General features: G+C 44.0%; 1 protein-coding gene across 1 annotated transcript in view; it reads right to left on the bottom strand.

Annotated features, from left to right (window-relative positions):
- Positions 1-273: 273 nt before the first annotated feature.
- The window catches only part of WDPCP (WD repeat containing planar cell polarity effector), a 146,258-nt gene continuing 121,753 nt past the window's right edge, over positions 274-24,778 (bottom strand). The window contains exons 13-16 of the mRNA XM_056856807.1: positions 20,096-20,252; positions 13,081-13,157; positions 6,349-6,442; positions 274-370 (exon numbers count right to left, since the gene is read on the bottom strand). Of these exons, the coding sequence (XP_056712785.1) occupies positions 274-370; positions 6,349-6,442; positions 13,081-13,157; positions 20,096-20,252 (425 nt within the window). The remainder of the gene's footprint in view (positions 371-6,348; positions 6,443-13,080; positions 13,158-20,095; positions 20,253-24,778) is intronic.

Genomic DNA, 24,778 nt, shown 5'->3' with positions numbered 1-24,778 from the left:
ATCCCTATTCAATACTTTGAAAGGACAGAACTCCAAGAAATCCATAATAGGATTTTATTTTTAAAAAACGGAGATATATATTTTTTCGGAAACGGCCTTCCTGCTCATCTGTACGTTTCTAGCCCCACTTCCTGTATATTTTAAAAACCAAAATCCTCTTAGCATGCAAAGTAAATAGATTATGATATACTGAAGGATTAAGGATCACTGTCTGGTGTCAGATTAATCCCTCATACAGACCATCACTCGCACTGACAGAAATATGGCTGCGATTCAGCAAAATAGCTCCGCGGCTCGGTAGCGTCGTGCGGCACCCTCGGCTCGAACCGTCGAGAGGCGCCCTGCCCCGGCCGGGCCTGTCAGACGGCATCTGCCGCAGAAGCAGCATTTACGTGTTCTGGTTTAGGAGCCAAATCTCGTATAATGGTGAGAAAGCCTACGCGACTGTTTGTTTCGAATGCATGCTCGTATATGGCGGGACGCCACACGGTTCCTGCCAATGCTACTTCATACCTCTCGTGCAGCTAATATTCCTCCCCCACATGTTGGGAATCTTATGCATTATATATATATATATATATATATATATATATATATATATATATATATATATATATATATATATATATATATATATATATATATATATATTGGGTTGTCTGCAAAGGACATAAGCTTTTCAGCATGGATTTAATGCATTCATCTGACTATTACTGATAAGTCCTGGCGCTTTATTCCCTCCCCCCGTGCTACTAAACCTATCATCCACAAGAAACATGTCGTACGTTTTTTTTAAAAAAAAACACAATAACCGAGCAAAACAAATATCTTGAATGCCGATTTGTCAAGGGCTCTATTAAAAAAAAAAAACAGCCCAACGCCGAAAACTTATTTCCTTCCCTTTATTCAGTGAGAACGCAACTGAGAGATATAACTAAATTTTAGGTGATTTTGGTTTTAAAAACCTGGGTAACGATGACAGTTGTATATTATACAAGACTTCAGACTACGAGGTGCAGGGGGGAAAATCTATCTTGATATGATAGGGCAATCGTATACTTGTGTCCAATACAACAGAGGGTTTCTTTCCCAGGCTGTTTTCTATTAGTGGCTACAACAGCAAAGTAATAACTCTATACAAATGAATACATATATATTTGAAAGCATCTTCATGCCCTTTCCAGTGCCAAATAATGCTTATTCAAGTGTTCCGATGTGACTGGATTGGGAAACCGAAAGCATTTTTCCTCAGAGAAATTATACCGGCAAGTTAAAGACTGCTCTTTCACAGACATCAAGAGTGAAGATTTTATCTGTTAGCAGAACATCTCTCACAAAGCCTTGAGTGGAAATTCAAATTTCCCGTGATATAATGGAGGGAGGAGTAGAATTTTTGTTGAGATTTCTCGATTTCTTCCGCGCTGCCATTAGGTGGATTTACGCTTGAGCTTTTGTTGAGTGAGTTGAGAGAGGCAAAAGGAGGTGGCTCTTCGGTGTTCTTGGGTGGCCTTCTCCTTCAGGACATCTTTGAGCTGTACAGAGTCCTTCTGTGTGGGCCATCAAAGTGGTGGGACGATTCAAGTGACTTCAGGCTGGGTTGGCGGTCTTCAGCCTTTCTAGTCTTCAACTAGGGTTCCCAGGTCCCTCTTTACCACCGGTGGGAAGTTTTTGGAGCGGAGCCTGAGGAGGGCGGGGTTTGGGGAGGGGAGGGACTTCAAGGCCATAGAGTCCAATGGCCAAAGCGGCCATTTTCTCCAGGGGAACTGATCTCTATTGGCTGTAGATCAGTTGTAATAGCGGGAGATCTCCAGCTAGTACGTGGAGGTTGGCGACCCTATCTTCAACCTTTCTAGGCCTAGGACCATATGTTGACCCATGAAGCCTGGGGTGAACAGAGCTGCGAGCACATGACAGGAAATCATATGATGTCACAGACGTGACAGGTAGTAAAGAAGCCAGAGCTCTCAAATGGCTGATGGGTAGGGTTGACGGCTCCGGGTTGGGAAATACCTGGAGATTTTGGGGGTAGAGCCTGAGGAGGGAGGGGTTTGGAGAGGGGAGGGACATCAATGCCATAGAGACCAATTATCTCCAGGGGAACTGATCTCTATCAGCTGGAGATCAGTTGTAATAGCAGGAGATCTCCAGCTAGTACCTAATATAATACTAATACTGGAGAAAATAGGTGTGCATCATGACTAGTATCCATTTTGACTAGTAGTCATGGAGAGCCATCTCTTCCATGAACATGTCCACTCCCCTCGTAAAGCCTTCCAAATTGGCAGCCATCACCACATCCTGGGGCAGGGAGTTCCACAATTTAACTGTGCGTTGTGTGAAGAAATACTTCCTTTTATCTGTTTTGAATCTCTCACCCTCCAGCTTCAGCAGATGACCCCACGTTCTAGTATTACGAGAGAGATTACGAGAGAGGGAGAAAAGTTTCTCCCTGTCCACTCTCTCCATACCGTGCATAATTTTATAGACCTCTATCATGTCTCCCCTTGTGTGTGTTAAGTGCCGTCAAGTTGCTTCCGACTCATGGCGACCCTATGAATGGAAGTCCTCCAAAATGTCCTATCTTTGACAGCCCTGCTCAGATCCTGCAAATTGAATGCCGTGGCTTCCTTTATTGAGTCAATCCATCTCTTGTTGGGTCTCCCTTTAGCTGCCTTCTTTCCAAGCTAAACAGCCCCAAGCGCTTTAACCGGTCCTCATAGGGCAGTTGCTCTAGTCCCTTGATCATTTTGGTTGCTCTTTTCTGCACCTTCTCAAGCTCTGTAATATCCTTTTTAGGTGTGGTGACCAGAACTGCACAGTATTCCAAGTGTGGCCTCCTCTCTAGTTTCCTCCTCCTCCTCCGTTGTGATTGTCATAAGGAATAAATTGCCTAATCTTACATTCTGCACAACCATCATAGCAGTTCAGTGGTTTTCATTAGTCATAAACCAGGCCACGTACAAATAAAAAATACAAACCAAAATTATAAAACAATGCTGAATAATAATAATAATAATAAAACAGCCAAGAACCAGGTCTGGTTTATTGCCTATAAAATAAAAACAATACCCAATATTTAATGGCCTCTTTAAAAATATGATTCAACAAGTCCTGCTGAGTAACTCCAATTAATTTGTGTGAGGGATTCCATCCAAGTCCCGGTGTGAGGAGCTGAGGTGGAGCAGAAGAAACTCTGGCATTACCACGACAATATTTTCTAAACTTGTTTTATTAAGGAAGTATAAAATATAATCCCACATAGAAAAACTTCAGCAGTATTAGTCTCTGCAACATTAATAAGCCCACCACCACCAGTAAGCATCATAAATGATCAGAAAAGCAGAAGTACCTTCTGTATAGGTGTGGAGGCAGACAGCTTCTCCGGTGTAGCAACTTATTTATCTGTCGTGGCCAAAGCTGGGATCAGAGCAGTTAACTTATTTATTTATTTATCGAATTTTTAACCCGCTCTCTATTCCAGCCGATGCCGGGCTCAGAGTGGGTCATGGAGGGTTGCCAGGACCCTCTTCGCCACCGGCGGGAGGTTTTTGGGGCAGAGCCTGACTAGGGTGGGGTTTGGGGAGGGGACTTCAATGCCATAGAGTCCAATGGCCAAAGCTGCCATTTTCTCCAGGGGAACTGATCTCTGTTGGCTGGAGGTGACTTGTAATCGCAGGAGATCTCCAGCTAGTATCTGGAGGTTGGCAACCCTGCGGTCACATCCATCAAAAAAACAACATATCACAAGTAAAAACGATAAATGCATGAAAAACCCGTTAAGATTAAAATTTATCGACAACCAGTTTGTGCCAGTTTTGCATGATGGTCTACAATGAGCCCCGGTACAGCAATCAAGACCCCCCCTTAGAGTCAATAGAAGAAACAAAAAACCAGAAAGGGGGCAGGGAGGGAGGCCCGCTAAAAATTGCTGGCAAGAGGTCAGCTCTTGTTCTGAGGAGCAGCTGGGAAGGGATCCCGCTGACCCATGTCAATTCTCTTGGCGTGGTGTTCATAATGTAGAATGCCAGGGTGGATCAGGTTTTGAAAGTGAGCTAGGGTTGCCAGCCTCCAGGTATTAGCTGGAGATCTCCTGCTATTACAAGTGACCGCCAGCCGACAGAGATCAGTTCCCCTGGAAAAAAAGGTTGCTTTGGCCATTGGACTCTATGGCATTGAAGTCCCTCCCCTCCCCAAACCCCACCCTCCTCAGGCTCCACCCCCAAAATCTCCCACCGGTGGTGAAGAGGGACCTGGCGACCCTAAGGTGAGCAGACACAAGGCCCAATCTAGTGCCTTCCTTCTGGGTGTGCAGAACACCAAGTTCCATTAGGAGGAAGTCTAAAGGGACCTAGGGATTGAACCGACGGTGTTTAAATATGGTGCGCAGGAGTCGGCCAAAGATAAATCTGGTTCAGTTCCGTTGATCTCTATGGGGGAAGACTTAAGTGCGTGCTTAACTCTCTCCCACAGGAATAACTAGGACTAAACGAGTATAATGTTTGTCACAGAGCGATTTGAATATTATAATTGGTTGAATCCAATGAGACTAAAAGCGTCCTCTGGAACTGAGCAGGTGTCGGGTCAGGACTTCACATTCTTTCAGGATCCGAGGCATCAGATTCTTGCCTTACACCAGCCCGAAGTGAACCACCTTGAGAGAGCCGTTTCCTCTGACTGCCTGCAGAAGAGAGCAAGGAGAATGCTGGTTAGGATATAGGCATTTTATAAAGAAATAAAAGGGCCTCACCGGTAACAGGAAGAAGAAGAAGAGTTGGTTTTTATATGCCAACTTTCTCTACCACTTAAGGGAGACTCAAACCGGCTTACAATCACCTTCCCTTCCCCTCCCCACAACAGACACCCTGTGAGGTAGGTGGGGCTGAGAGAGCTCTAATAGAGCTGTGACTAGCCCAAGGTCACCCAGCAGCCTTCATGTGGAGGAGTGGGGAAACCAACCCGGTTCACCAGATTAGCCTCCACTGCTCATGTGTGGGAGTGTGAAATCGAACCCGGTTTTCCAGAATAGAGTCCACCGCTCCAAATAAAAATAAGGCCAAATAGGTAAAAAAGATTTTTTTATTACTCAGAATAAAAATTCCCTACGTGTTTCACTCAAGGGGCTTCTTCAGGGGAATCTGTAGTTATTGCGGTAGTCCTTGTTAGCGTAAATTCTATAGCTACGCTCATAAGGACTACTGCAATAACTACGGAAGCTCCTTGGGCGAAACACGTAGGGAATTTTTATTCTGAGAACTAAAAAATATTTTTACCTATTTTACACCATCGGCCTTGGCCTTATTTTTATTTCCATATGCATTTAATAAAACATTGCAGATTTAAGAACATAGGCTGCTTTTCTTCTTTCTACGCACATTTAAGGAAACAAATGTTATATTTGTATCAGGTTTCACTCAAAGGGGCCCTGCTAGCATTCAATAAAAAGAAGCTGAGAATTAAAACTAAAATGAAAAAAAATTAAAATTTTAATTAATATTTAAGCCGTAATAAATGACATAGAGTTAGTGTACTTTCGGTCAAGCGGCATGTAAATAAAGAGAGCAACACTCTTTATGCCAATAAAGGTGATGATTGGTTGATTGAGTGCAACACTCTAAAATTAAAGATGTCTGAAAAGATGCACTCCCTAAAACGAGGGATGTTTTTGCAATTCTTGTTTCTGTTTTTGCAATTCTTGTTCACCTGTCTGAAAGTGTCCTCTTGAACTGAACAGGTGTTGGGCAAGATCTTCACGTGGTGTAGTGGTTAAAAGCGGTGGTGTAGTGGTTAAGAGCGGCAGTTTGGAGCGGTGGACACTAATCTGGACAACCGGGTTTGATTCTCCACTCCTCCATATGAGCGGCGGAGGCTAATCTGGTGAGCCGGGTTGGTTTCCCCACTCCTTCATGTGAAGCCAGCTGGGTGACCTTGGGCCAGTCACAGTTCTCTCCGAACTCTCTCAGCCCCACCTACCTCACAGGGTGTCTGTAGTGGGGAGGGGAAAGAAAGGAGATTGTAAGCCGGTTTCATTCTTCCTTAAGTGGCAGAACATAAGAAAAACCATGCTGGATCAGACCAAGGTCCATCAAGTCCAGCAGTCAACCAGGTGCTTCCAGGAAGCCCACAAACAAGACAACAGCAGCAGCATTATCCTGCCTGTGAAAGTTAGTCAGCATATAAAAACGATCTCTTCTTCTTCATATGGAATGTATGTGTTTTGCTTGGGGGGTGTTGCTAAAGAAAAACATTTCTTTGCAACACAGCACTTCCTGCTGGTACAGCAGACGAACGCTTCGGTCCTCACAACGTACACAAAACTAGGCGTGGAGCATGAAACAAAAGGAAACTCACCTCGCTGCAATACGCAACATATGTTCTAGCTGCGTGAGCAAAGAACTGGCAGCCAAGAGCGAGCGAGTTATGGCCGCTTCAGGCTGATTAGTTGCTGGCAAGTTCAAGTGAGATTCAGAAGGGTGGTGTTTCTCTTTCTTCCCCCCCCCCCCCTTTGGTTTCTCATGTCAAAGGAGATCAGTCTGGGATAAGACGCTTTCACCAAAGCAGCAGCTCCATCTTATGGTACACTTGTTCTAACCATGAGACGAGCCAGCACAAAAAAGCTATGTAAAACTGGAGGTACGAGGCTGGTATCTGTCTTCTAACGCTCTGTTTCCTGCAGTGTCTTCTGCCCTTTCGCCGTATTAAAAAGGATGCAGGAACGAGCTGAAATCAGTGGGTTATAGCTCAAATCAAGCCTGAACTGACCCTAGAAGCTAAAATGACTAAACCAAGGCTGTCGTTCTTTGGTCGCATTATGAGAAGTTAATAGTCACTGGAGAAGACAATCATGCTAGGAAAAGTTGAAGGCAGCAGGAAAAGAGGAAGACCCTACAAGAGATAGATTGACTATAAAGGAAGCCACGGCCCTCAGTTTGCAAGACCTGAGCAAGGCTGTTAACGATAGGACATTTTGGAGGACATTGATTCATTGGGTTGCCATGAGTCCGAAGCGACTTGACAGCACTTAACACTCACACAAGAGCTGAAGTGTGGTTTTCTAAAGAAGTCCATTGGTCATTGCCAACAAACTTTGACAGTTGCCTTAAAAAAAAGAAAGAAAACGGAACACTGAAATGCTTCCCCGAATCCCTCTACTTACAAAACTCCTTTCTGTTCTACTTTCTCACATATAAAACACAAGAACCAATGAACAAGTCCTCGTATGTTTCACAAATGGCTGGTAAGAAGATGCTTATGGGTGCAGAGCCAGTGTGGTGTAGTGGTTAAGAGCGGTGGTTTGGAGTGGTGGAGTCTGATCTGGAGAACCGGGTTTGATTACCCACTCCTCCACATGAGCGGTGGAGGCTAATCTGGTCAACCGGGTTGGTTTCCCCACTCCTCCACATGAAGCCAGCGGGGTGACCTTGGGCTAGTCACACTCTTTCAGCCATACCTACCTCACAGGGTGTCTGTTGTGGGGATGGGAAGGGAAGGCGATTGTGAGCCGGTCTGATTCTTCCTTAAGTGGTAGAGAAAGTTGGCATATAAAAACCAACTGTTCTTCTCCTTCTTATTCCAGAAACCCTGCTAGCCAATATAATCTATATTTTATCAACAAAGGTGACTCCACGAATCTCATCTCCAAAGCCACTGGGGCCATAGATGTCACATGGCTCTCTCAGGCCTTTTATGCATGGTCAGTATGTCCCTGGCTCATCCCTCTCTTGTCTCACACTTTTATATCCCGAGATCAGAAAACCTTAGTCACGTTGAGGCTTGTTGTGAGAAAAGTCCTGGGAGCCTCAGGAGCGCTGCATAACAACAAGCAGAAATCTGGAAGCGTCTGAGTCCCCGCCCTTTGAAAAAGCTGCTTTGTAACTGGCTGTAGTGCTTCCTGTGATAATAACATCACTGCACCCCCTCCCCTTCCCCCCCACGAGTTACCATTTCACAACCCGTTTCTCAAAACGACCTATGAATGAATGTCCTTGAAAATTTAATATGAATATGCTCAACTTTAATTCTGATATTAATTTAATATGAATATGCTCAACTTTAATTCTGATATTGTGAAGTAGATTAATTTGAATGTGAACAATAGCTATCGATAGGTAGGTACTAATAACGAACAGTAGAATACACAGGTGGCTTATTAGAAGCAGGAATTAGCAATGTGTAAGCTGATTAATTTTATATGTATGGTAAATGATTAGAAAATTATAATCAAAGATTTATTAAACAGTTATGTAAATATGTAGTTTAAAAAGATAGCCTTTGATTTAAAGCAAATGAATTTTTCACAGCTTAGTCTTTTAAGAATGATATGTGATTGCTCAGCTGTTATTAAGGCTGTTAATATACGGTTCCCTTTGGAAGGCTTGTTACACTGTATCTATGGGTGTGTAAGAATGGATTTCTTTCTTTCTTTTTTCAATACAAACTTATGGAAAAAAATGTCCTCCAAAATGTCCTATCTTTAACAGCCTTGCTCGGGTCTTGCAAAATGAGGGCCGTGGCTTCCTTTATAGAGTCAATCCATCTCTTGTTGGGTCTTCCTCTTTTCCTGCTGCCTTCAACTTTTCCTAGCATGATTGGCTTTTCCAGTGACTCTTTTCTTCTCATAAGGTGACCTTTCTCAAAATAGAGTACTGTAGAATCACCAGCCAAAAATCCATAAGTGTCTGAGTCCCTGCACATTAAAAACGCAGCTCAACTCAGAAAAGGAAAAGGGTGGGGGAGGGAGATTCTCCACTCACGTGCAACTTGAAACAGACGGGAGAAGACGCTATGGGGGGGGGGAAGAGTTCTTTTTTGAGCACCTTTTTTTCCTGCTGGTTTGATGGCATATCGACATAGCATTAAATCATCTAAAGCGCTAATCAAAATCACAGAGAGAGACAGTGGAGGCTGGGATCGGTGCTCACAGCCCCCCCAGTTTTGGGTGAAGAGTTACCAACGGGGGAGGTCGAACGAGCAAACTATCCTAGCCTCCGCTGCCTCTCTCTGCGATTTTGATTAATATTTTAGACCAGTGGTTCCCAAACATTTTGGGCCACCGCCCCCTCGGTTCCTCAAACTCAACCCCAGCGTCCCCTACCCTATCCTATAAAAAGCAGCATTCAAAATAGGGGTTTGCATGATGCACTAAAAAGATAAGAACAATAAAATTTCAAAACAGTAACAATTAATTGCACATCTGTTCAAAATCAAATTCATATGTTTTAGTTGAAATTTATTCAACAAAACGGATCAACTTGATCTAGTGGGTACCAGCTCTTCAAAATCTGGAAAAAAATGCTGATACTTTCCACCAAATTTGCCAGCATGGTCCCACAACTTGATCTATTGTAAATTAGTGAACAACATGAGTTGAAGGGGCCCACCTCTAGCGCCCCCCTGCTGCCCCCTTGCCTCTTAGTGCCCCCCAGGTAATCCCACTGCCCCCCCCAGTGGGTGGTACTGCCCACTTTGGGAACCACTGTTTTAGTTGATTTCATGATATATCGATATGCCATCAAACCAGTGGGTGGGGGGAGGCGGAGGGCGCCCAGAGAAGGAGGCGGCCACATGGCTGCCTCCGTCTCCAGTTTGGCTTCCCGGGGGATGGCTGAAGGCTGGCTGGAGGAGGAGTTGGAGGAGGAGTTGGAGAACGGGGGCGTATCGGGGTGTGGGAAGATGAACCCTCAAGGTGACTATGCACCTTCCCGTAATCAAGATAAGCCCGGAATAAAATTAACTTCGGGGATAAAACAGGGATTGGAAAACCCAGGGAAGTCGTGGGATGGAAGTGAGCTGAGCCCCTGGGGAGGAGAACATCATGCATAACCCCTGCAGAGAATTGAGACACTCGTGGGAGAATCATGAGACAAACCAACCACACATAAACGACCTCAGATGCTTCATGTTACTAAATACAAACCCTCCTTAAAGTCTGTTTGACATTATAAACTCTACACTGAAAAGGTTGGGGAGTATAAGGCTGGTGATGGGAAGTGATATCAAGACACAGCTGACCTACGGCAAGCCTTCATTGGGTTTTCAAGACCAGAGATGTCCAGAGGAGGTTTGCTGTTGCCTGCCTCTGCATAGCGACCCTGGACTTCCTTGGTGGTCTCCCATCCAAATACTGACCTGAGTCAACCAAGCACAGCTTCTGAGATCTCATGAGATCAGGCTAGCCTGGGTCATCCAGGTCAGGACGAATATAAAGGTCATGGGTCAAAGTGGGAGGAAAACGAGAAGTGGAATAGTTTTGTTTCAGTTTAGAGTCAGTTTAGCCCAAGTATCCATTCACTAGCAGTCTGAAACAAGCTAAGCAGGGTTGGCCATGGATGGGAGAGCACCAAGGAAGCCCAGGGTTGCTACGCAGAGGGAAGCGATGGCCAACCATCTGTACTCATCTTCTTAGGATAGCCCAGGATAGCCTGATCTCATCAAATCTCAGAAGCTAAGCTGGGTCGGCCCTGGTTAGTGGTTGGATGGGCGACCGCCAAGGAAGCCCAGAGTTGCTACGCAGAGGCCGGCAAGGGCCAACCACCTCTGCTCATCTCAGTCATCACAAGTAGGTTGTGACTCGCGGGTGCTTAATTGTTACTAGTATCCATCTGCTGCAGAAACTCTTTGCTGACAAGCTTGACAGAGATTTTCACACTCCGAAATCATTCCAGCCAGCCACCAATCAGCACAAAGAACAGAGTCACTATGAATGAAGTGAAAAATAATAATAATGAATGTGGCCTAATATTTAGTCTGGCACACCTTCAAACGAGTTTCCAGGTATTCTTGTTGCGAAATTTGTGTGCATTTCCTCACTGCCAGGGGCAGGGCAAAAGGTTTAATCAGCATGACCTTTCCCAGCCTTAATGTCAATTTTGGCAAGCTCGAGAGAGCCGATTTGCATCTACTTTTGCCCAGGGTAGAGCTTTTGCCCAGGATAGGGAGATGGGCCGGGAGAGGCCGGCCAGCATCACAGAGTCAGGCACCTGGGGAGAGAGAGAGAGAAAGCTTCCTCTTCCTCCAACAACTGAAGATTAATTTTATTAATTGATTTACTTCATTTATATCCCGCCTTTCTCTGCAACGGGCCCCCGAAGTGGCTCACATAATTCTTCTCTCCTCTGTTTTTAATCCTCCCAACAGCAACCCTGCGAGGTAGGTTAGGCGGAGAGTGCACGACTGGCCCAAGGCCGCCCAGCGAGCTTCCATGGCAGAGTGGGCTATTCACACCTGGTTCTCCCAGATCCTAGCCTGACACTCTAACTACTACACCACGCTGGCTCTCGAGATCCCTGGGCCTGTTGTCTAAGGGTAATCTTCCTTCCTATCTGGATTCTCCGGTTAGTCCAAAGTTATGTGGAATCTTTATGCGTTCAAGATTTAATTGCCCTTTTTCAATGGTTTTGCTGGGCCATCTGCTAAGGATCCCTTTTTCAGACCGGTTGTGTCCCTGCCCTCTTCAGTCAGTGGATTCCTTGGTACGTATCCTTTTGCCTTGTCCTTACGTGTACCAACTTAGGCTAAAATGGATTACACCATGTTTTAACAAATGGTCCGTGTTTTCTCGAGCAGTTTTGGAGCAAAAAGTTCAGTTCCTCTTGGAGGACTCTGACCCTTGGTGTACTTATTTTGTTGCTCGTTTCTGGAGGCTGTAGAGAAGAGTCGAAGGGAGGTGTTTTTTTAGAGACCGGTCTGATTCAAGTTTTATGGTTTCATTGTTCAAGGCCTTGGTCTAAGAACAGGGGGAAACAAAGAAAGATCCTTGAAACGGCCTCCAACTGCCCATGTCTGCAGTCCCGGCCCAGCCCCAAAAACACCTTTGGGCTGGGCAAGCACGGATGGAACAGGATCCAGGCTATTTCCATCCATCCTCACCCTAGAGGTAACCATCTTTCTCCAGCAGCTGCCCTAAGCGCATCTGAGCCACCTTCCAAGCAGCCTTGCCCAGGCAGACGCAAGCATGAGACATTTACTTAGGCCATTGATGCAGGGCTGTTTCCTCGCTAGGGTTGCCAGGTCCCTCTTTGCCACCGATGGGAGGTTTTTGGGGCGGAGCCTGAGGAGGGCTGGGTATAAAAACCAACTCTTCTTCTTCTGTTACTTTTTATACTGTCCGAAATATCCAGCATCTTGTATATCACTAGGAAATATTTTGATTAATTCTGTTTTCCCGCTCAGCATGCCGCTTGCGGCAATTTAATTTCAAGCACAGAATTGACTTTACAATTTGAAGTTCTGGCCACACAGAATGCTTTTTGTTTTTGTTTTAGTTCTACTACAGAATAAAACAGAAAATTCTTTACCTGTCCATCATGTGCTTCCTCAGACGTATCTAAAAACAAGATTATAAGCGTTATTTCAGTAAATACACTAGGAAAACAAACAAGAAGGTAATAACGATTCCATTAATTCTTCAGTTTCTCCATTAAAAGCATACATTCAACAAAAAACGGGGGGGGGGGACTTAACCCTAAAAAACAGAATTAAGTACCCAAAAGGTCAAGATAAAAAAAAAAGAAACATACAAGGCCAAAAGTTATACAATTACTACTCCAGACTTTTAGACTACTTTGTGACTGTAAGATGTTGACATTTTATTTATGACTGTAATTTTCGTTTGTAAGGAAGCCTTAGAGGAAGACGTTTTGCAGTTTTATATATTAATTGTGTTCCTGCAAACACAACGCACATATAGTCACAAAAATATTTAGCAATTTGATGTACATTTTGTATTCTTGAGTGGTGATTGTTTAGACCACTGCTTCTTAAACTTTTTCCACTTGCGACCCCTTTTCGCCCGAGATATTTTTACGTAACCCCGGGTATATAGGTATATAAAATAGGTATACAAATCAAACTTTTACTGATAATAAATCAATTTTTCACAACCCCCACATTCAGTTACGTGACCCCATATGGTATTATGAGAGAGGGAGAAAAAAATTATTTGTTTTTGGATTTGTATCCTGCTCTATCCTGGCCAGAGCTTGAGCAGCCCAATGTAGGACTGAACTCCATGAGCCCTCTGAAGTGGGCTCTTTCTAGATACGTCAGTTCACCAAATTTCCAAAACCCTCCCATGACTCTTACCTGCTGGACACCAATATGTGGGTTTGTGTAGCTGTGTCATGTTCATTAGGAACTCACTTTCCTTGTCGTCCACCTTTCTACAAAAAGGGGATAGGGTAATTACGTCAAGAACAGTCACATAAGACACAGGATAAAATATTATTCACATCTTTTATTCATGCTCTTAGCCCCCCTTAAAGCTAACAAAAAACTCCACCTCAACAGCTGCATGTACACACAAGAAGAAGAAGTGGTTTTAATATGTCGATTTTCTCTACCTTTTTAAGAAGAATCAAAGTGGCTTACAATAGCCTTCCCTTCCTCTCCCCACAACAGACACCCTGTGAGGTAGGTGGGGCTGAGAGAACTCTAAGAGAGCTGTGACTCGCCCAAGGTCACCCAGCTGGCTTCATGTGTAGGAGTGGGGAAACAAGTCCAGTTCACCAGATTAGCGTCCGCAGCTCATGTGAAGAGTCCACCGCTCCAAACCACCCCTCTTAATCACTACACCACGCTGGCTCACAATGGGATCTGTGCCTTCCTTTCATCTTGGACTGTAAAATTTCAGTCTGGGAATGGGAAGGCTTTATATTCCACACAAGCTTCCACGCTGTTGTGTTACATTAAAGGTAGTCCCCTGTGCAAGCACCGGGTCATTACTGATCCATGGGGAGATGTCACATCCCAATGTTTACTAGGCAGACTGTGTTTACGGGGTGGTTTGCCATTGCCTTCACCAGTCGTCTATACTTTACCCCCAACAAGCTGGGTACTCATTTTACCGACCTTGGAAGGATGGAAGGCTGAGTCAACCTTGAGCCGGCTACCTGAAACTGACTTCTGTCGGGATCGAACTCAGGTCGTGAGCAGAGCTTTTGACTGCAGTACTGCAGCTTAACACTCTGCGCCACGGGGCTCTATGTTAGCCTTTGATAATGCAAATAAAGAATTCTAAGTGTACAAGTCCTCTTTTGCCCCACAAGAATATAAACAATTTTAGATCCCCGCCCCCCAAAAATCGGACCTTCCTTACATTTGAGTCTTTTTAGCATTTAGACAACGATGGATATGTTCTATTATATGGTTTGCTGTTATTCTGTTGCCATGCTCCAGCCAATGGCAAATATACTGAACTGAACTGAATGAGGGTTATGCAAGCCGCTGTGAATCTATAGTAATCACTCAGTTCTTCAGTTCTCCCTGAGCCATGCGAAAGCTACAATAATGTATCCGCCTCACCCCGCTAAGCTTTATTGGCTCAGGCAAAGAAACTAAGGAACTTCATTGGAGACCAGATTAGGTGCGTTTCAAAACGGAGAGATTCTTTTTTGCTCTCCGGCTCCCCCATTATCTTGCCCATAGTCTCTTGATCAGCTTTCCTACACATAGCTGCGGATTCCATGGTGACCCGTAAATTGCTTTTTTGGCTGCCAAATTGCTGTAACCCGTCTATTTTTAAAAAAAATGTTTTTAAGAGAGCTTAAAACTGTCCATCCTCTTTGGACGTTTCTGTAAAATTGGCCGGCGCTCGAGGGAGGATTTCGTATATATCCAAAAGGCTTAGAAGAAGATGTTGCTTCTAGGTTTTTTTTAAATTTTATTAAAGTCAACACACATGGAAAGCTCAGAAGGGGATAAAAGCAACTTAGCCACTGTTTATCTAATACATATAAAGCTACCTAAGAGCTCTGTGCTATAGAAGTACTCCAAGTACCACGTCTCTTCCTATCATAGATGCGGAAATCGGACTGCGCCCCGCATACCACATGCTTCCTTCTCAGGGTGTGCGTTTTTGATGTCAATTCACAGCTGACTTATGGTGACCCCGTAAGGTTTTCGAGGCAAGAGATGTCTGGAGGTGAATTGGCAGTGCCTGCCTCCGCAAGATGTAGGGTTGCCAACCTCCAGGTACAAGCTGGAGATCCCCCGCTATTACAACTGATCTTCAGCTGATAGAGAGAGCCTGTGTGGTGTAGTGGTTAAGAGCAGTGGTTTGGAGCAGTGGAGTCTGATCTGGAGAACCGGGTTTGATTCCCCACTCCTCCACATGAGCGGCGGAGGCTAATCTGGTGAAATTGATTTGTTTCCCCACTCCTACACACGAAGCCAGCTGGGTGACATTGGGCTAGTCACACTCTCTCAGCCTCACCTACCTCACAGGGTGTCTGTTGTGGGGCGGGGAAGGGAAGGTGACTGTAAGGCGGTTTGAGTCTCCCTTAAGTGGTAGAGAAAGTCGGCGTATAAAAACCAACTCTTCTTCTTCACCTGGAGAAAATGGCCGCTTTGGCAATTGGACTCTATGGCACTGAAGTCCTTCCCCTCCCCAAACTCCACCCTCCTCAGGTTTCCCCCCCAAAAAAAACTCCCACCAGTGGCGAAAAGGGACCTGGCAACCCTAGCATCACACCCCATACTTGCCAGGTTCGAGGCTGAGAGTGTGTGACTGGCCCAAGGTCACCCAGCAAGTTTCCATGGCACAGTGGGGATTCGAACCTGGATTTCCCAGACACTAGTCTGACACCTTAACCACTACACCACGCCGGCTCTCTCTCTTCTCAGCACCAAGTTAAATATGAATTAAAAAGACTGTGAGATGAGTAAATAAGGTCAGTCTGGGCCAGCCCGGGCTGAATTAATGTAGAAATAACTGTTAGGCATTTCTGTCAGAGTGGCAGTTGATTTTGGCACGGGGCAACTCACAACTCTACGCGACAAAACGTTTGAGGCCGGTGCTTGCCAAACGCCATGTTCCCCTCCCATTACAAAGAATGCTGAAAACTTCCCACGCGTACTTTGTGACAAAGGCCGCTTGTTCAAAGGGAGAAATGGGGGGGAAATCATTGGAAATAAACAACCATTTGCATTAAATACACATGGTGGCGCACCGATTGTGCCGCAAAGAGCAAATATTCTAACCAATGTCTTTACAGTGAATTTCCTGTTGCATGAAACTTCAAAGATTTATCCTGTCGGTACACTTTGGAGCCATTTAAGTTTTCCTCAGGTTGCGGTTCGGGTTTACACTCATTGTACTCACTCACCCTTAAAGCGTGCGTGCTAGAGCGTGGAGTTGCAACTTCAACCTAGAGGACTTTTCTGCAATTGGGTTGGAACCGTGAGTCCAAAAAGCACAATACAAAGCTAAATGGGACTGTATGGGTCATGTGGGTACGCAGTGCAAGAATGGTGCCCCCTTTTAAGCTTGGAAAGAAGGCGGTTGAGGGAAGAAATGATAGAGGTCTATAAAATTATGCATGGTGTGGACAGAGTGGGCAGGGAGAAGCTTTTCTCCCTCTATTGTAATACTAGAACATGGGGTCATCTGCTGAAGCTGGAGGGTGAGAGATTCAGAACTGATAAAAGGAAGTCTTTCTTCACACAACTCATCGTTACATTGTGGAACTCCCTGCCCCAGGATGTAGTCATGGCTGCCAACTTGGAAGGCTTTAGGAGGGGAGTGGACATGTTCATGGAGAAGAGGGCTATCCATGGCTACTAGTCAAAATGGCTACTAGTCATGACGCATACCTGTTCTCTCCAGGATCAGAGGAGCATGCCTATGATGTTAGGTGCTGTGGAACACGGGCAGGACAATGCTGCTGCAGTCGTCTTGTTTGGGGGTTTCGTAGAGGCACCTGGTTGGCCACTGTGTGAACAGACTGCTGGATGGACCTTGGTCTGATCCAGCACGGCCTTTCTTATGTTCTTATTTTTCTGGGAATGCCTGGCTGCAAGTGAGTCACGTATGGTAGTAAAAGGCAATGATGGGAACCGGAACTGTGATTCTTGGATAATTGTTCTTGACATAGAGCTGCATTGTCCGTTCTGTACCTTCACTAAGTGCTGTTTCAGAGGGTAGCCACATTGGTCTGCAGTAGAATGACGAGATTCAAGTCCAGTAGCACCTTCAAGACCAACAAGATTTTGTGGGTAAAACTTTTGAGAGTCATATCTGACAAAGGAAGCTTCAAATCTCAAAAGCTTATACCTTGGGTTGCAAATCTCCAGGTGGTGGCTGGAGATCTCCCGCTATTACAACCGATCCCCAGGCGTTAGAGATCAGTTCCTCTGGAGAAAATGGCCACTTTGGCCATTTGACTCTATGGCATTGAAGGCCCTCCCTTCTCCAAACCCCGCCCTCCTCAGTCTCCACCCCCAAAATCCCCAGGAAATTCCCCACCCGGAGCTGGCAACCCTACTTATACCCCCAAAATCTTGATGGTCTCTAAAGTGCTACCGGACTTGAATCGCGTTGTTTCACTAAGTGTGGGTAGTCTTTCATTTACAACGTTACTTGCAGGACTTAGATCACTAAAGGTAGGATTAAAAAAAAAACTTTTAAGAAAAGAAAATGAATCCTACTTTAACACAACCGGCACCTAAAAGGTGTTACCTGCTATTCAGGGAAACCAGTTTGTTCAACCTTCTGCGAATGAAAGCCTGTTTGATTAGAATATTTTGACATGTCTTATTTTTATGGTACACTCTCTCTGACACACCTTTGATATTATTTGCTCTTTGGCATTGCTCCCTGGCTAAAAAAAAGTCTCGGGGGGTGGGGGAGAGACGATAACCAACACAGCAAGAGAGAAACGATGCATTGTTCATTCTCTAGCTACTATAGGTGGCATTCTATTAATAGAGTAATAAAAAGGACGCATAAATACTTTAATGTTCACATGCAGCCCCTTCCTTTAACAACTAGAAGACATCCAAATTAAACTACCCAAATGAACTGCGTGTGAAACTCTATACTACAGTGTTGCCTGGCCCTGGTTAGCTTCCAAGGTCTGATGAGATCAAGCTAGCCTGGGCATCCAGGTCAAGGCAAGAGACATTCAGAGGTGGTTTGCCATTGTCTTCCTGGGCATAACAACCCTGGTATTCCAGGTACTAACCACGTCCAACCCTGCTTAGCTTCCGAGATCTGATGAGATTGGGCTAGGCTGGGTTATCCAGGTCAGGGCGGAGGTGAATGGCCGTTGCCTGCCTCTGGGTAGCAACCCTGGACTTCCTTGGTGGTCTCCCATCCAGGTACTAACCAGGGTTACTAACCCTGCTTAGCTTCTGAGATATGATGAGATCGGGCTAGCTGAGCCACCCAGGTCAGGGCCTTCTCACTCTAACTGGCCAGAAAACAAATGACACTACATAGCCATAAATAACACAAATATTGTCACATCAGCAAAGTTTTGAATGGGCTTTAATCTGATTCTCCACTCCTCCACATGAGCGGCGGAGTCTAATCTGGAGAACTGGATTCGATTCCCCACTCCTCCACATGCAGCCTACTGGGTGACCTTGGGCCAGTCACAGTTCTCTCAGAACTCTCTCAGCCTCACCAACCTGACAAGGCGTCTGTTGTGGGGAGAGGAAGGATGTTTGTAAGCCTGTTTGATTCTCCTTAAAAGGTAGAGAAAGTCGGCATATAAAAACCAATTCTTCTTCTTCTTCTTCTTCTTCTTCTTCTTCTTCTTCTTCTTCTTCTTCTTCTTCTTCTTCTTCTTCTTCTTCTTCTTCTTCTTCTTCTTCTTCTTCTTCTTCCCTTTAATACTTGCATTACAATTGGCAGAATTCACAGGACTTCTGTGGTTCCAAAGAATCACAAGGGAGTGTCAAGAGACTTTCTTTTGTATTTGGTAACTCAAGAGGATGGAAACTGATAAAACCCCGGGGGCAGTGGATCTGCCTTATTTCAGAGTTGGCAGGATTAATTGGAATGGTAGTTGTATAGAGCTGTTAGTGAGGGTTGGGAGCTTTCTTTATGTCCTTCAGCTTGGCAAGGGGGATTCTCAGCCTCGGGGAGGAGGCGGGATGGGCTTACGCGGCTTCGCCGACTGCAAACAGGCTCCGCTCAGGAGGATCCACAACTTGAGTCCTGCCACCAGGCCTGGCATGTCGGCAGCCGTTCACAGAGTGAGTAAAGAAACAAAAAACGTGCTGTTGAACTCCAAGACGACGGGAGAGCAAGAAAGCAAACAAAGTAATGGGGAGCAACATGTTTGACTCTGGAGGAACTGAAAGTCTAAATGTTTCTAAACACGCCTACTGAAATTGGGGTTCTTTTGTAAACAGGTTGCCCAAAATACCGCTCAGCTTTTCTTTCCGAGATTTATAGGGGACAGTACTTCAATCCTTGGGATTAACTTGCATTGAGTTCAAAGAAATTTTCAAAGATGGGAGGTGGGGTTATTATGGTTGTAAATCACTACTGAAAGCTAATTTGGTTTTGTTTAAAAAAACTTGGGCAGTGTCTCTAAACACGCTTTTTTGGAGACTTTCTTCGATATTAATATGCTTAAAGTGAGTGTGTCATTTTCCCTTCGAATACTCAGAATGCTTGCATTTCATTTTTGACATTGGTATTCATCCACAGTATTTCTTATACCAACAGGAATTTGCCTTCAAAGAAATATCCCTAAATTGCAATGCATATTTTTGAAGCCATTGGGTGCTATAATCTCTGCTGAATTTTATCAATACGCAATTTCAGCCGCTAGGATTGTTTATGCTAAATATTGGAAATCTAACATAATTCCTGATATCTCAGATGGACTAACAAACTTGCAGATTTTGCATTGATGGCCAAATTAACACAACTGGTTAATATGAAATCAATGGATGAGCAGAAATTGCAGTTTTTTATGATTTTTACTTTTGTGGTAATTAAATATTTAATCATTCAGAAAGCATCCAATAAGAGATAATGAAGTGATAGATTAATGGAATACATGTTTAAGATAATTGGCAAAAGTTAAGATATATGATTTTCTCTTGAGGTTTAAGAGGTACAATATAACTTTCCTTTCTTTTAGTGAATTTTAAGATACTGTATTATGTTAAGACTCGGAAAATGAAATCTGTTTTAATTTTTCTTCCTCCTTCCTTTTTCCGTTTTGTACGCTCTTTTGTATGCAGAGACTTTTTAATATATAGTCTCTGCTGGCTGTGAACTGTGCTAGGTTTTAGTGACAGGTAAAATGCCCTGTTTTTTCTCTAGATACTTTAACCTTGCTGCTTTCTTTTAGCACCTTACCTGGCAGAGCTGTTCTGTGTCACGTATGCGAAGCAAAGAGAATTCGAACTGGAGGCCGGGAGGCTGCCTTGAAACTTCCGATCCTCTTGGGGTAGTACTTTCAGGTCCGCAAAAGATTCACTTAAGGCATCCTCTCGGTCTTCATGTCCTAGAATTTCTAGTTTAAAAATGAAATCAAGAATGGAGTTTATTATTGTCACACAGTATATAGGATATGGTAAGTGATTTCATATAATTATTACATTGGACTAGAGCAGGGGACCCCAACGTGAAGAAGAAGAAGAAGAAGAAGAAGAAGAGTTGGTTTTTATATGCCGACTTTCTCTACCACTTAAGGGAGAATCAAACTAGCTTACAATCACCTTCCCTTCCCCTCTCCACAACAGATACCCTGTGAGGTAGGTGGGGCTGAGAGAGCTGTGACAAGCCAAAGGTCACCCAGCTGGCTTCATGTGTAGAAGTGGGGAAACAAATCTAGTCACAGTTGTCTCTGACCTCTCACAGCCCTACCTATCTCACTGAAGCACCTGATAATTCCCCCTGTGTAGTTTGATGGTACAGGTTGAGTATCCCTTATCCAGACTGCTTGGGATCAGAAGTGGTCCGTATTTCGGATCTTTCCGTTATTGGAATATTTTGGATTTTTTGCATATACATAATGCGATATCTTGGGGATGGGACCCCAATTCATTGATGTTTTATATACACTTTATACACATAGCCTGAATGTAATTTTAAACAATATTTTTTAATAATGTTGTGTACATTGAACCTTCGGAAAGCAAAGGTGTCACTATCTCACCAGAATACCTGCATCAGCTGTTAAACAAGAGCAACAAAAAACAACGAACTAACTTAACAACGGCAGGCTTTCAGTCTCCACCTACAATGCTGGGTACACTGTATTTTATTTTTCAGGTAAGTAAGTAATAGCTTTATTTGGATTTAGCCATAGGCCATTACAAACATGTCCAGGATACCACAGATATGTAATAAAAGGAAATACGAGGTTAATAAAATGCTGGCTTAATAATAGATATACATAATAAAACTATGCTAAATTGATGCGTACAGAGAAATAATAACTAAAAGTTGTGGTGGTGTCCCAATCAGCCAATGGGACCTAGCAACCATTAAAATCAACTCGAAGGATCATCTCTCGTAGCAACCATATTGGACCTTATTTTCTTTTCTGCTGTTTTTTTTTAGGTGAGAGGAAACATTGGAAGCAGGCAGCACAGGTCTGCCTGCATGCCGGCTCAAAGGGTCCGGTTTTCGGATCAGTCCAGACGTGGGATGTCCGGATAAAGGATACTCTACCTGTAGCCACTAGCTGGGCTGCAAGAACCAGCCGCCTATTTCCACAAGCAGATTGTGCGCACTTGTACAATTTGGCCCGAGGGGCATTCTGAGTAGATTTAGAGTAATGCCTTCTTAAGTGGATCTCCGTCCCTGCTTGGTTTAGTTCGTGGCAATATAAATAAACCGAATTCCGCATTGGCTCTGTGCCCGCAAATCAGGAACGGCTTCTATTCTCATAGCACTTTCTAGGATGAAATTAATTTTAAAGGCATGCGATCGCATGGAAGAATGAAAGCCGTCTCTTAACGTTGTCTGCGGCACTGACAGCTTTACTTAACAGGGGCCATTAAAATATTTACAAAGTAACAGCTGCTCTTATATTAAAAAAGCTTCTTGGCATGAAAAATAAACTAGTTGATAAGTGGAAGATAAGCCCCCCTCTTTTTTTTTTACTACTTTTTATGTGTGTTTGCGCTCTGCATGGTATGCGCTGCCAATTCTGTACAATCTGATGTTTACAAAGCAATCGTAATGTATGACCTCCTTAGGCAACCGGGACAGAAGGAGGTTTTAAAACGCTGAAGCAAGCATTTAATCAGGACTCTTCATGCTGATCTTTGAAAAATTCAATACATTCAACAAATGCAACTCTAAAGATAAAATATAAGGTGATTTATTTTTTTTATTTTTTTGCTTCAGGAACTGTACATGTATCGCAATGAACTACTAGTAAGCCAGCCGGATACCATTCACTGCCTGTTAAAGAGGAAGAACAGATATATGTCCCAGAGAAATGGCGCTAGTGAAAAAAGACTGCAATCCTTTAAACCATATAAGTGGTGGAAAATGCAAGAAATGCATTACAGCCCAAACAAACATGGCATATATGTAGATAAACAGATCAACAGATCAACAGACAGACAGATAGAAAGACAGACAGACAGACAGATAAAGAAATATATATAGATAGTTATATAGATATATAGCTATATATAGATACATAGATACGTGTGTGTGTTAAGTGCCGTTAAGTCGCTTCCGACTCATGGCGACCCTATGAATCAATGTCCTCCAAAATGTCCTGTCTTTGACAGCCTTGCTCAGATCTTGCAAATTGAAGGCTGTGCATATAAAACATGAAATGCTATCAGGTAATTAAGGAGTCAGACTACTGTATAAGAAACAGGTGAACTGCTGGATCCCCTGTGTGGACAGAACAAACCAAGTAAAGAGGGCTCAGAAGCTGTACAGAGTGTGAAACGCTGTGGATAGCATGTGACCCTGATACTACAGCAACTGACCCAATCCCAAACCCAATCCAAGGTGTTGGTTTTGACCAGGGTATCAGAGGGACTATCTTCTCCCATATGTTCCTGCCCAGGAATTAAGCTCGCAGGGAGAGGCCCTCCTGACTGTCCCCCCAATGAAAGAAGCTTGTTTGGTGGGTACCCGAGAGAGGGCCGTTTCTGTGGAGGCCCCACAATTATGGAACAACCTCCCCAGAGACGTGCACCTGGCCCCCTCACTTTTGATCTCCAGGAATGTATGAACGAATGAATGAATTTATTTACAGCAACAGCCAGCACAACTCATCCAATTACAACCTATAAAAGAGTAAGATATCGGAATTTAAAAAAAGTTAAAACCAATAAATTACCAGTTAAAATTAACCAAGAAGGAGTGGTAAGCTGCAGTATTGTGGTCCAAAGCTCTGCTCACGACCTGAGTTCGATCCCGATGGAAGTCGGTTTCAGGTAGCTGGCTCAAGCTTGACTCAGCCTTCCATCCTTCCGAGGTCGGTAAAATGAGTACCCAGCTTGCTGGGGGTAAAGGGAAGATGACTGGGGAAGGCACTGGCAAACCACCCCGTAAAACAAAGTCTGCCTAGTAAACGTCAGGATGTGACGTCACCCCATGGGTCAAGAATGACCCAGTGTTCGCACAGGGGACCTTTACCTTTTAAAAATTAACCAATCCCAATGTTAACCTTATTAGTCTTTCTCATATGAATCTTAATTACCGCAGAGCAGAATCTGGCAACTTAAGAGAGACAAAAAGCGTCCCTGTCCCAAAGTAGAAATTTCATTTCATCTTCCTCCGAGCCAGACTCCATTAAATTAATAAGAGGGTGAATCAACTTGTGCTGAATAGCCTTGTAACAGCTGAACCTTAGAAGGATATGGTTTATATTTGCAATTTCTCCAGCACGGCACGGGCACTCCCATTGTGCTCTTGTCCACTTCCTAAATTTTCCCTTCAGTACTGCTGAGGATAGAACAGATCCTCTCGCGAGGGTCAAAGCTCTCCAGGAGACAAGTGAAGTGCGTTTGACCCCCTCACTTTTGATCTCCAGGAGGCAAGTGAAGTTTCATTTAGGGGTGCATTTGGCTAATTTAGTTTATGTTTATTGGCAGTCCTAATTGGACATTTTAAATTGTGGTATTTTATGTGTGTGTTTTTAATCATTGTTGTTCGATTTACATTGTAAGGCGCCTTGAGCTCTGCAATGTAGAAAGGCGGCTAAAAGATGTTTCAAATAAAGAAATAAAATAAATAAACATGATCCAGGGACCTCGCTGAAGTCAAGCAAGTCCGGTTTGGGTCTTTGCCTAGATGGGAGATTTCTTGGGCGTTTCACATGTTCCAACATGGACGAAAGGTGGAATATAAATAAACTTGTCAAGATGAACATCTGGAATCCTGTGTTATACCCTAACTAAAAGTTGATGGAGTATAACACTCTAGGGCTGCAATCCTATGTGCACTTATCTGGAAGTAAACCCACGTGAATGGAACGGACCTTACTTTTGATTAAGCGTAGAACTTGCTGAGTATTACATTGTAATTGCCGGCCCGGTCAAGGACAAAACTCGTCCGGGCCTTTTTATAAAGCTGATTTTGATAAAACTTAGTTCAAATTAAGCAGAATAATCATTGTTTCTCTAAAATTCAAAGAAGGTACTTAGTTATAAAGGGGTGCTTCCTGTCTTTATCAGGCTTAAGGAGCCAGCGTGGTGTAGTGGTTAAGAGCGGTGGAGCAGTGGACTCTAATCTGGAGAACCGGGTTTGATTCCCCACTCCTCCACATGAGCTGCGGAGGCTAATCTGGTGAACTGGATTCGTTTCTCCACTCCTACACACGAAGCCAGATGGGTGACCTTGGGCTAGTCACACTTTCTCAGCCCCACCTACCTCAAGGGGGTCTGTTATGGGAAGGGGAAGGTGATTGTAAGCTGGTTTGAGTCTCCCTTAAGTGGTAGAGAAAGTCGGCATATAAAAAAAAATTCTTCTTCTTCTTGAAACACTGGTGGTTGCTGTTATTCCAGCAATTTCCAGTTAATATTGTGGACTCTCAACTCCTACCTTCCAACACTCATTAGA

This window comes from Euleptes europaea, chromosome 10 (assembly GCF_029931775.1).
Source record: "Euleptes europaea isolate rEulEur1 chromosome 10, rEulEur1.hap1, whole genome shotgun sequence".
NCBI classification, from domain to species: Eukaryota; Metazoa; Chordata; class Lepidosauria; order Squamata; family Sphaerodactylidae; genus Euleptes; species Euleptes europaea.
Note: the sequence above shows the minus strand (reverse complement) of the source record. Positions and strands in the feature narration are given on the sequence as shown.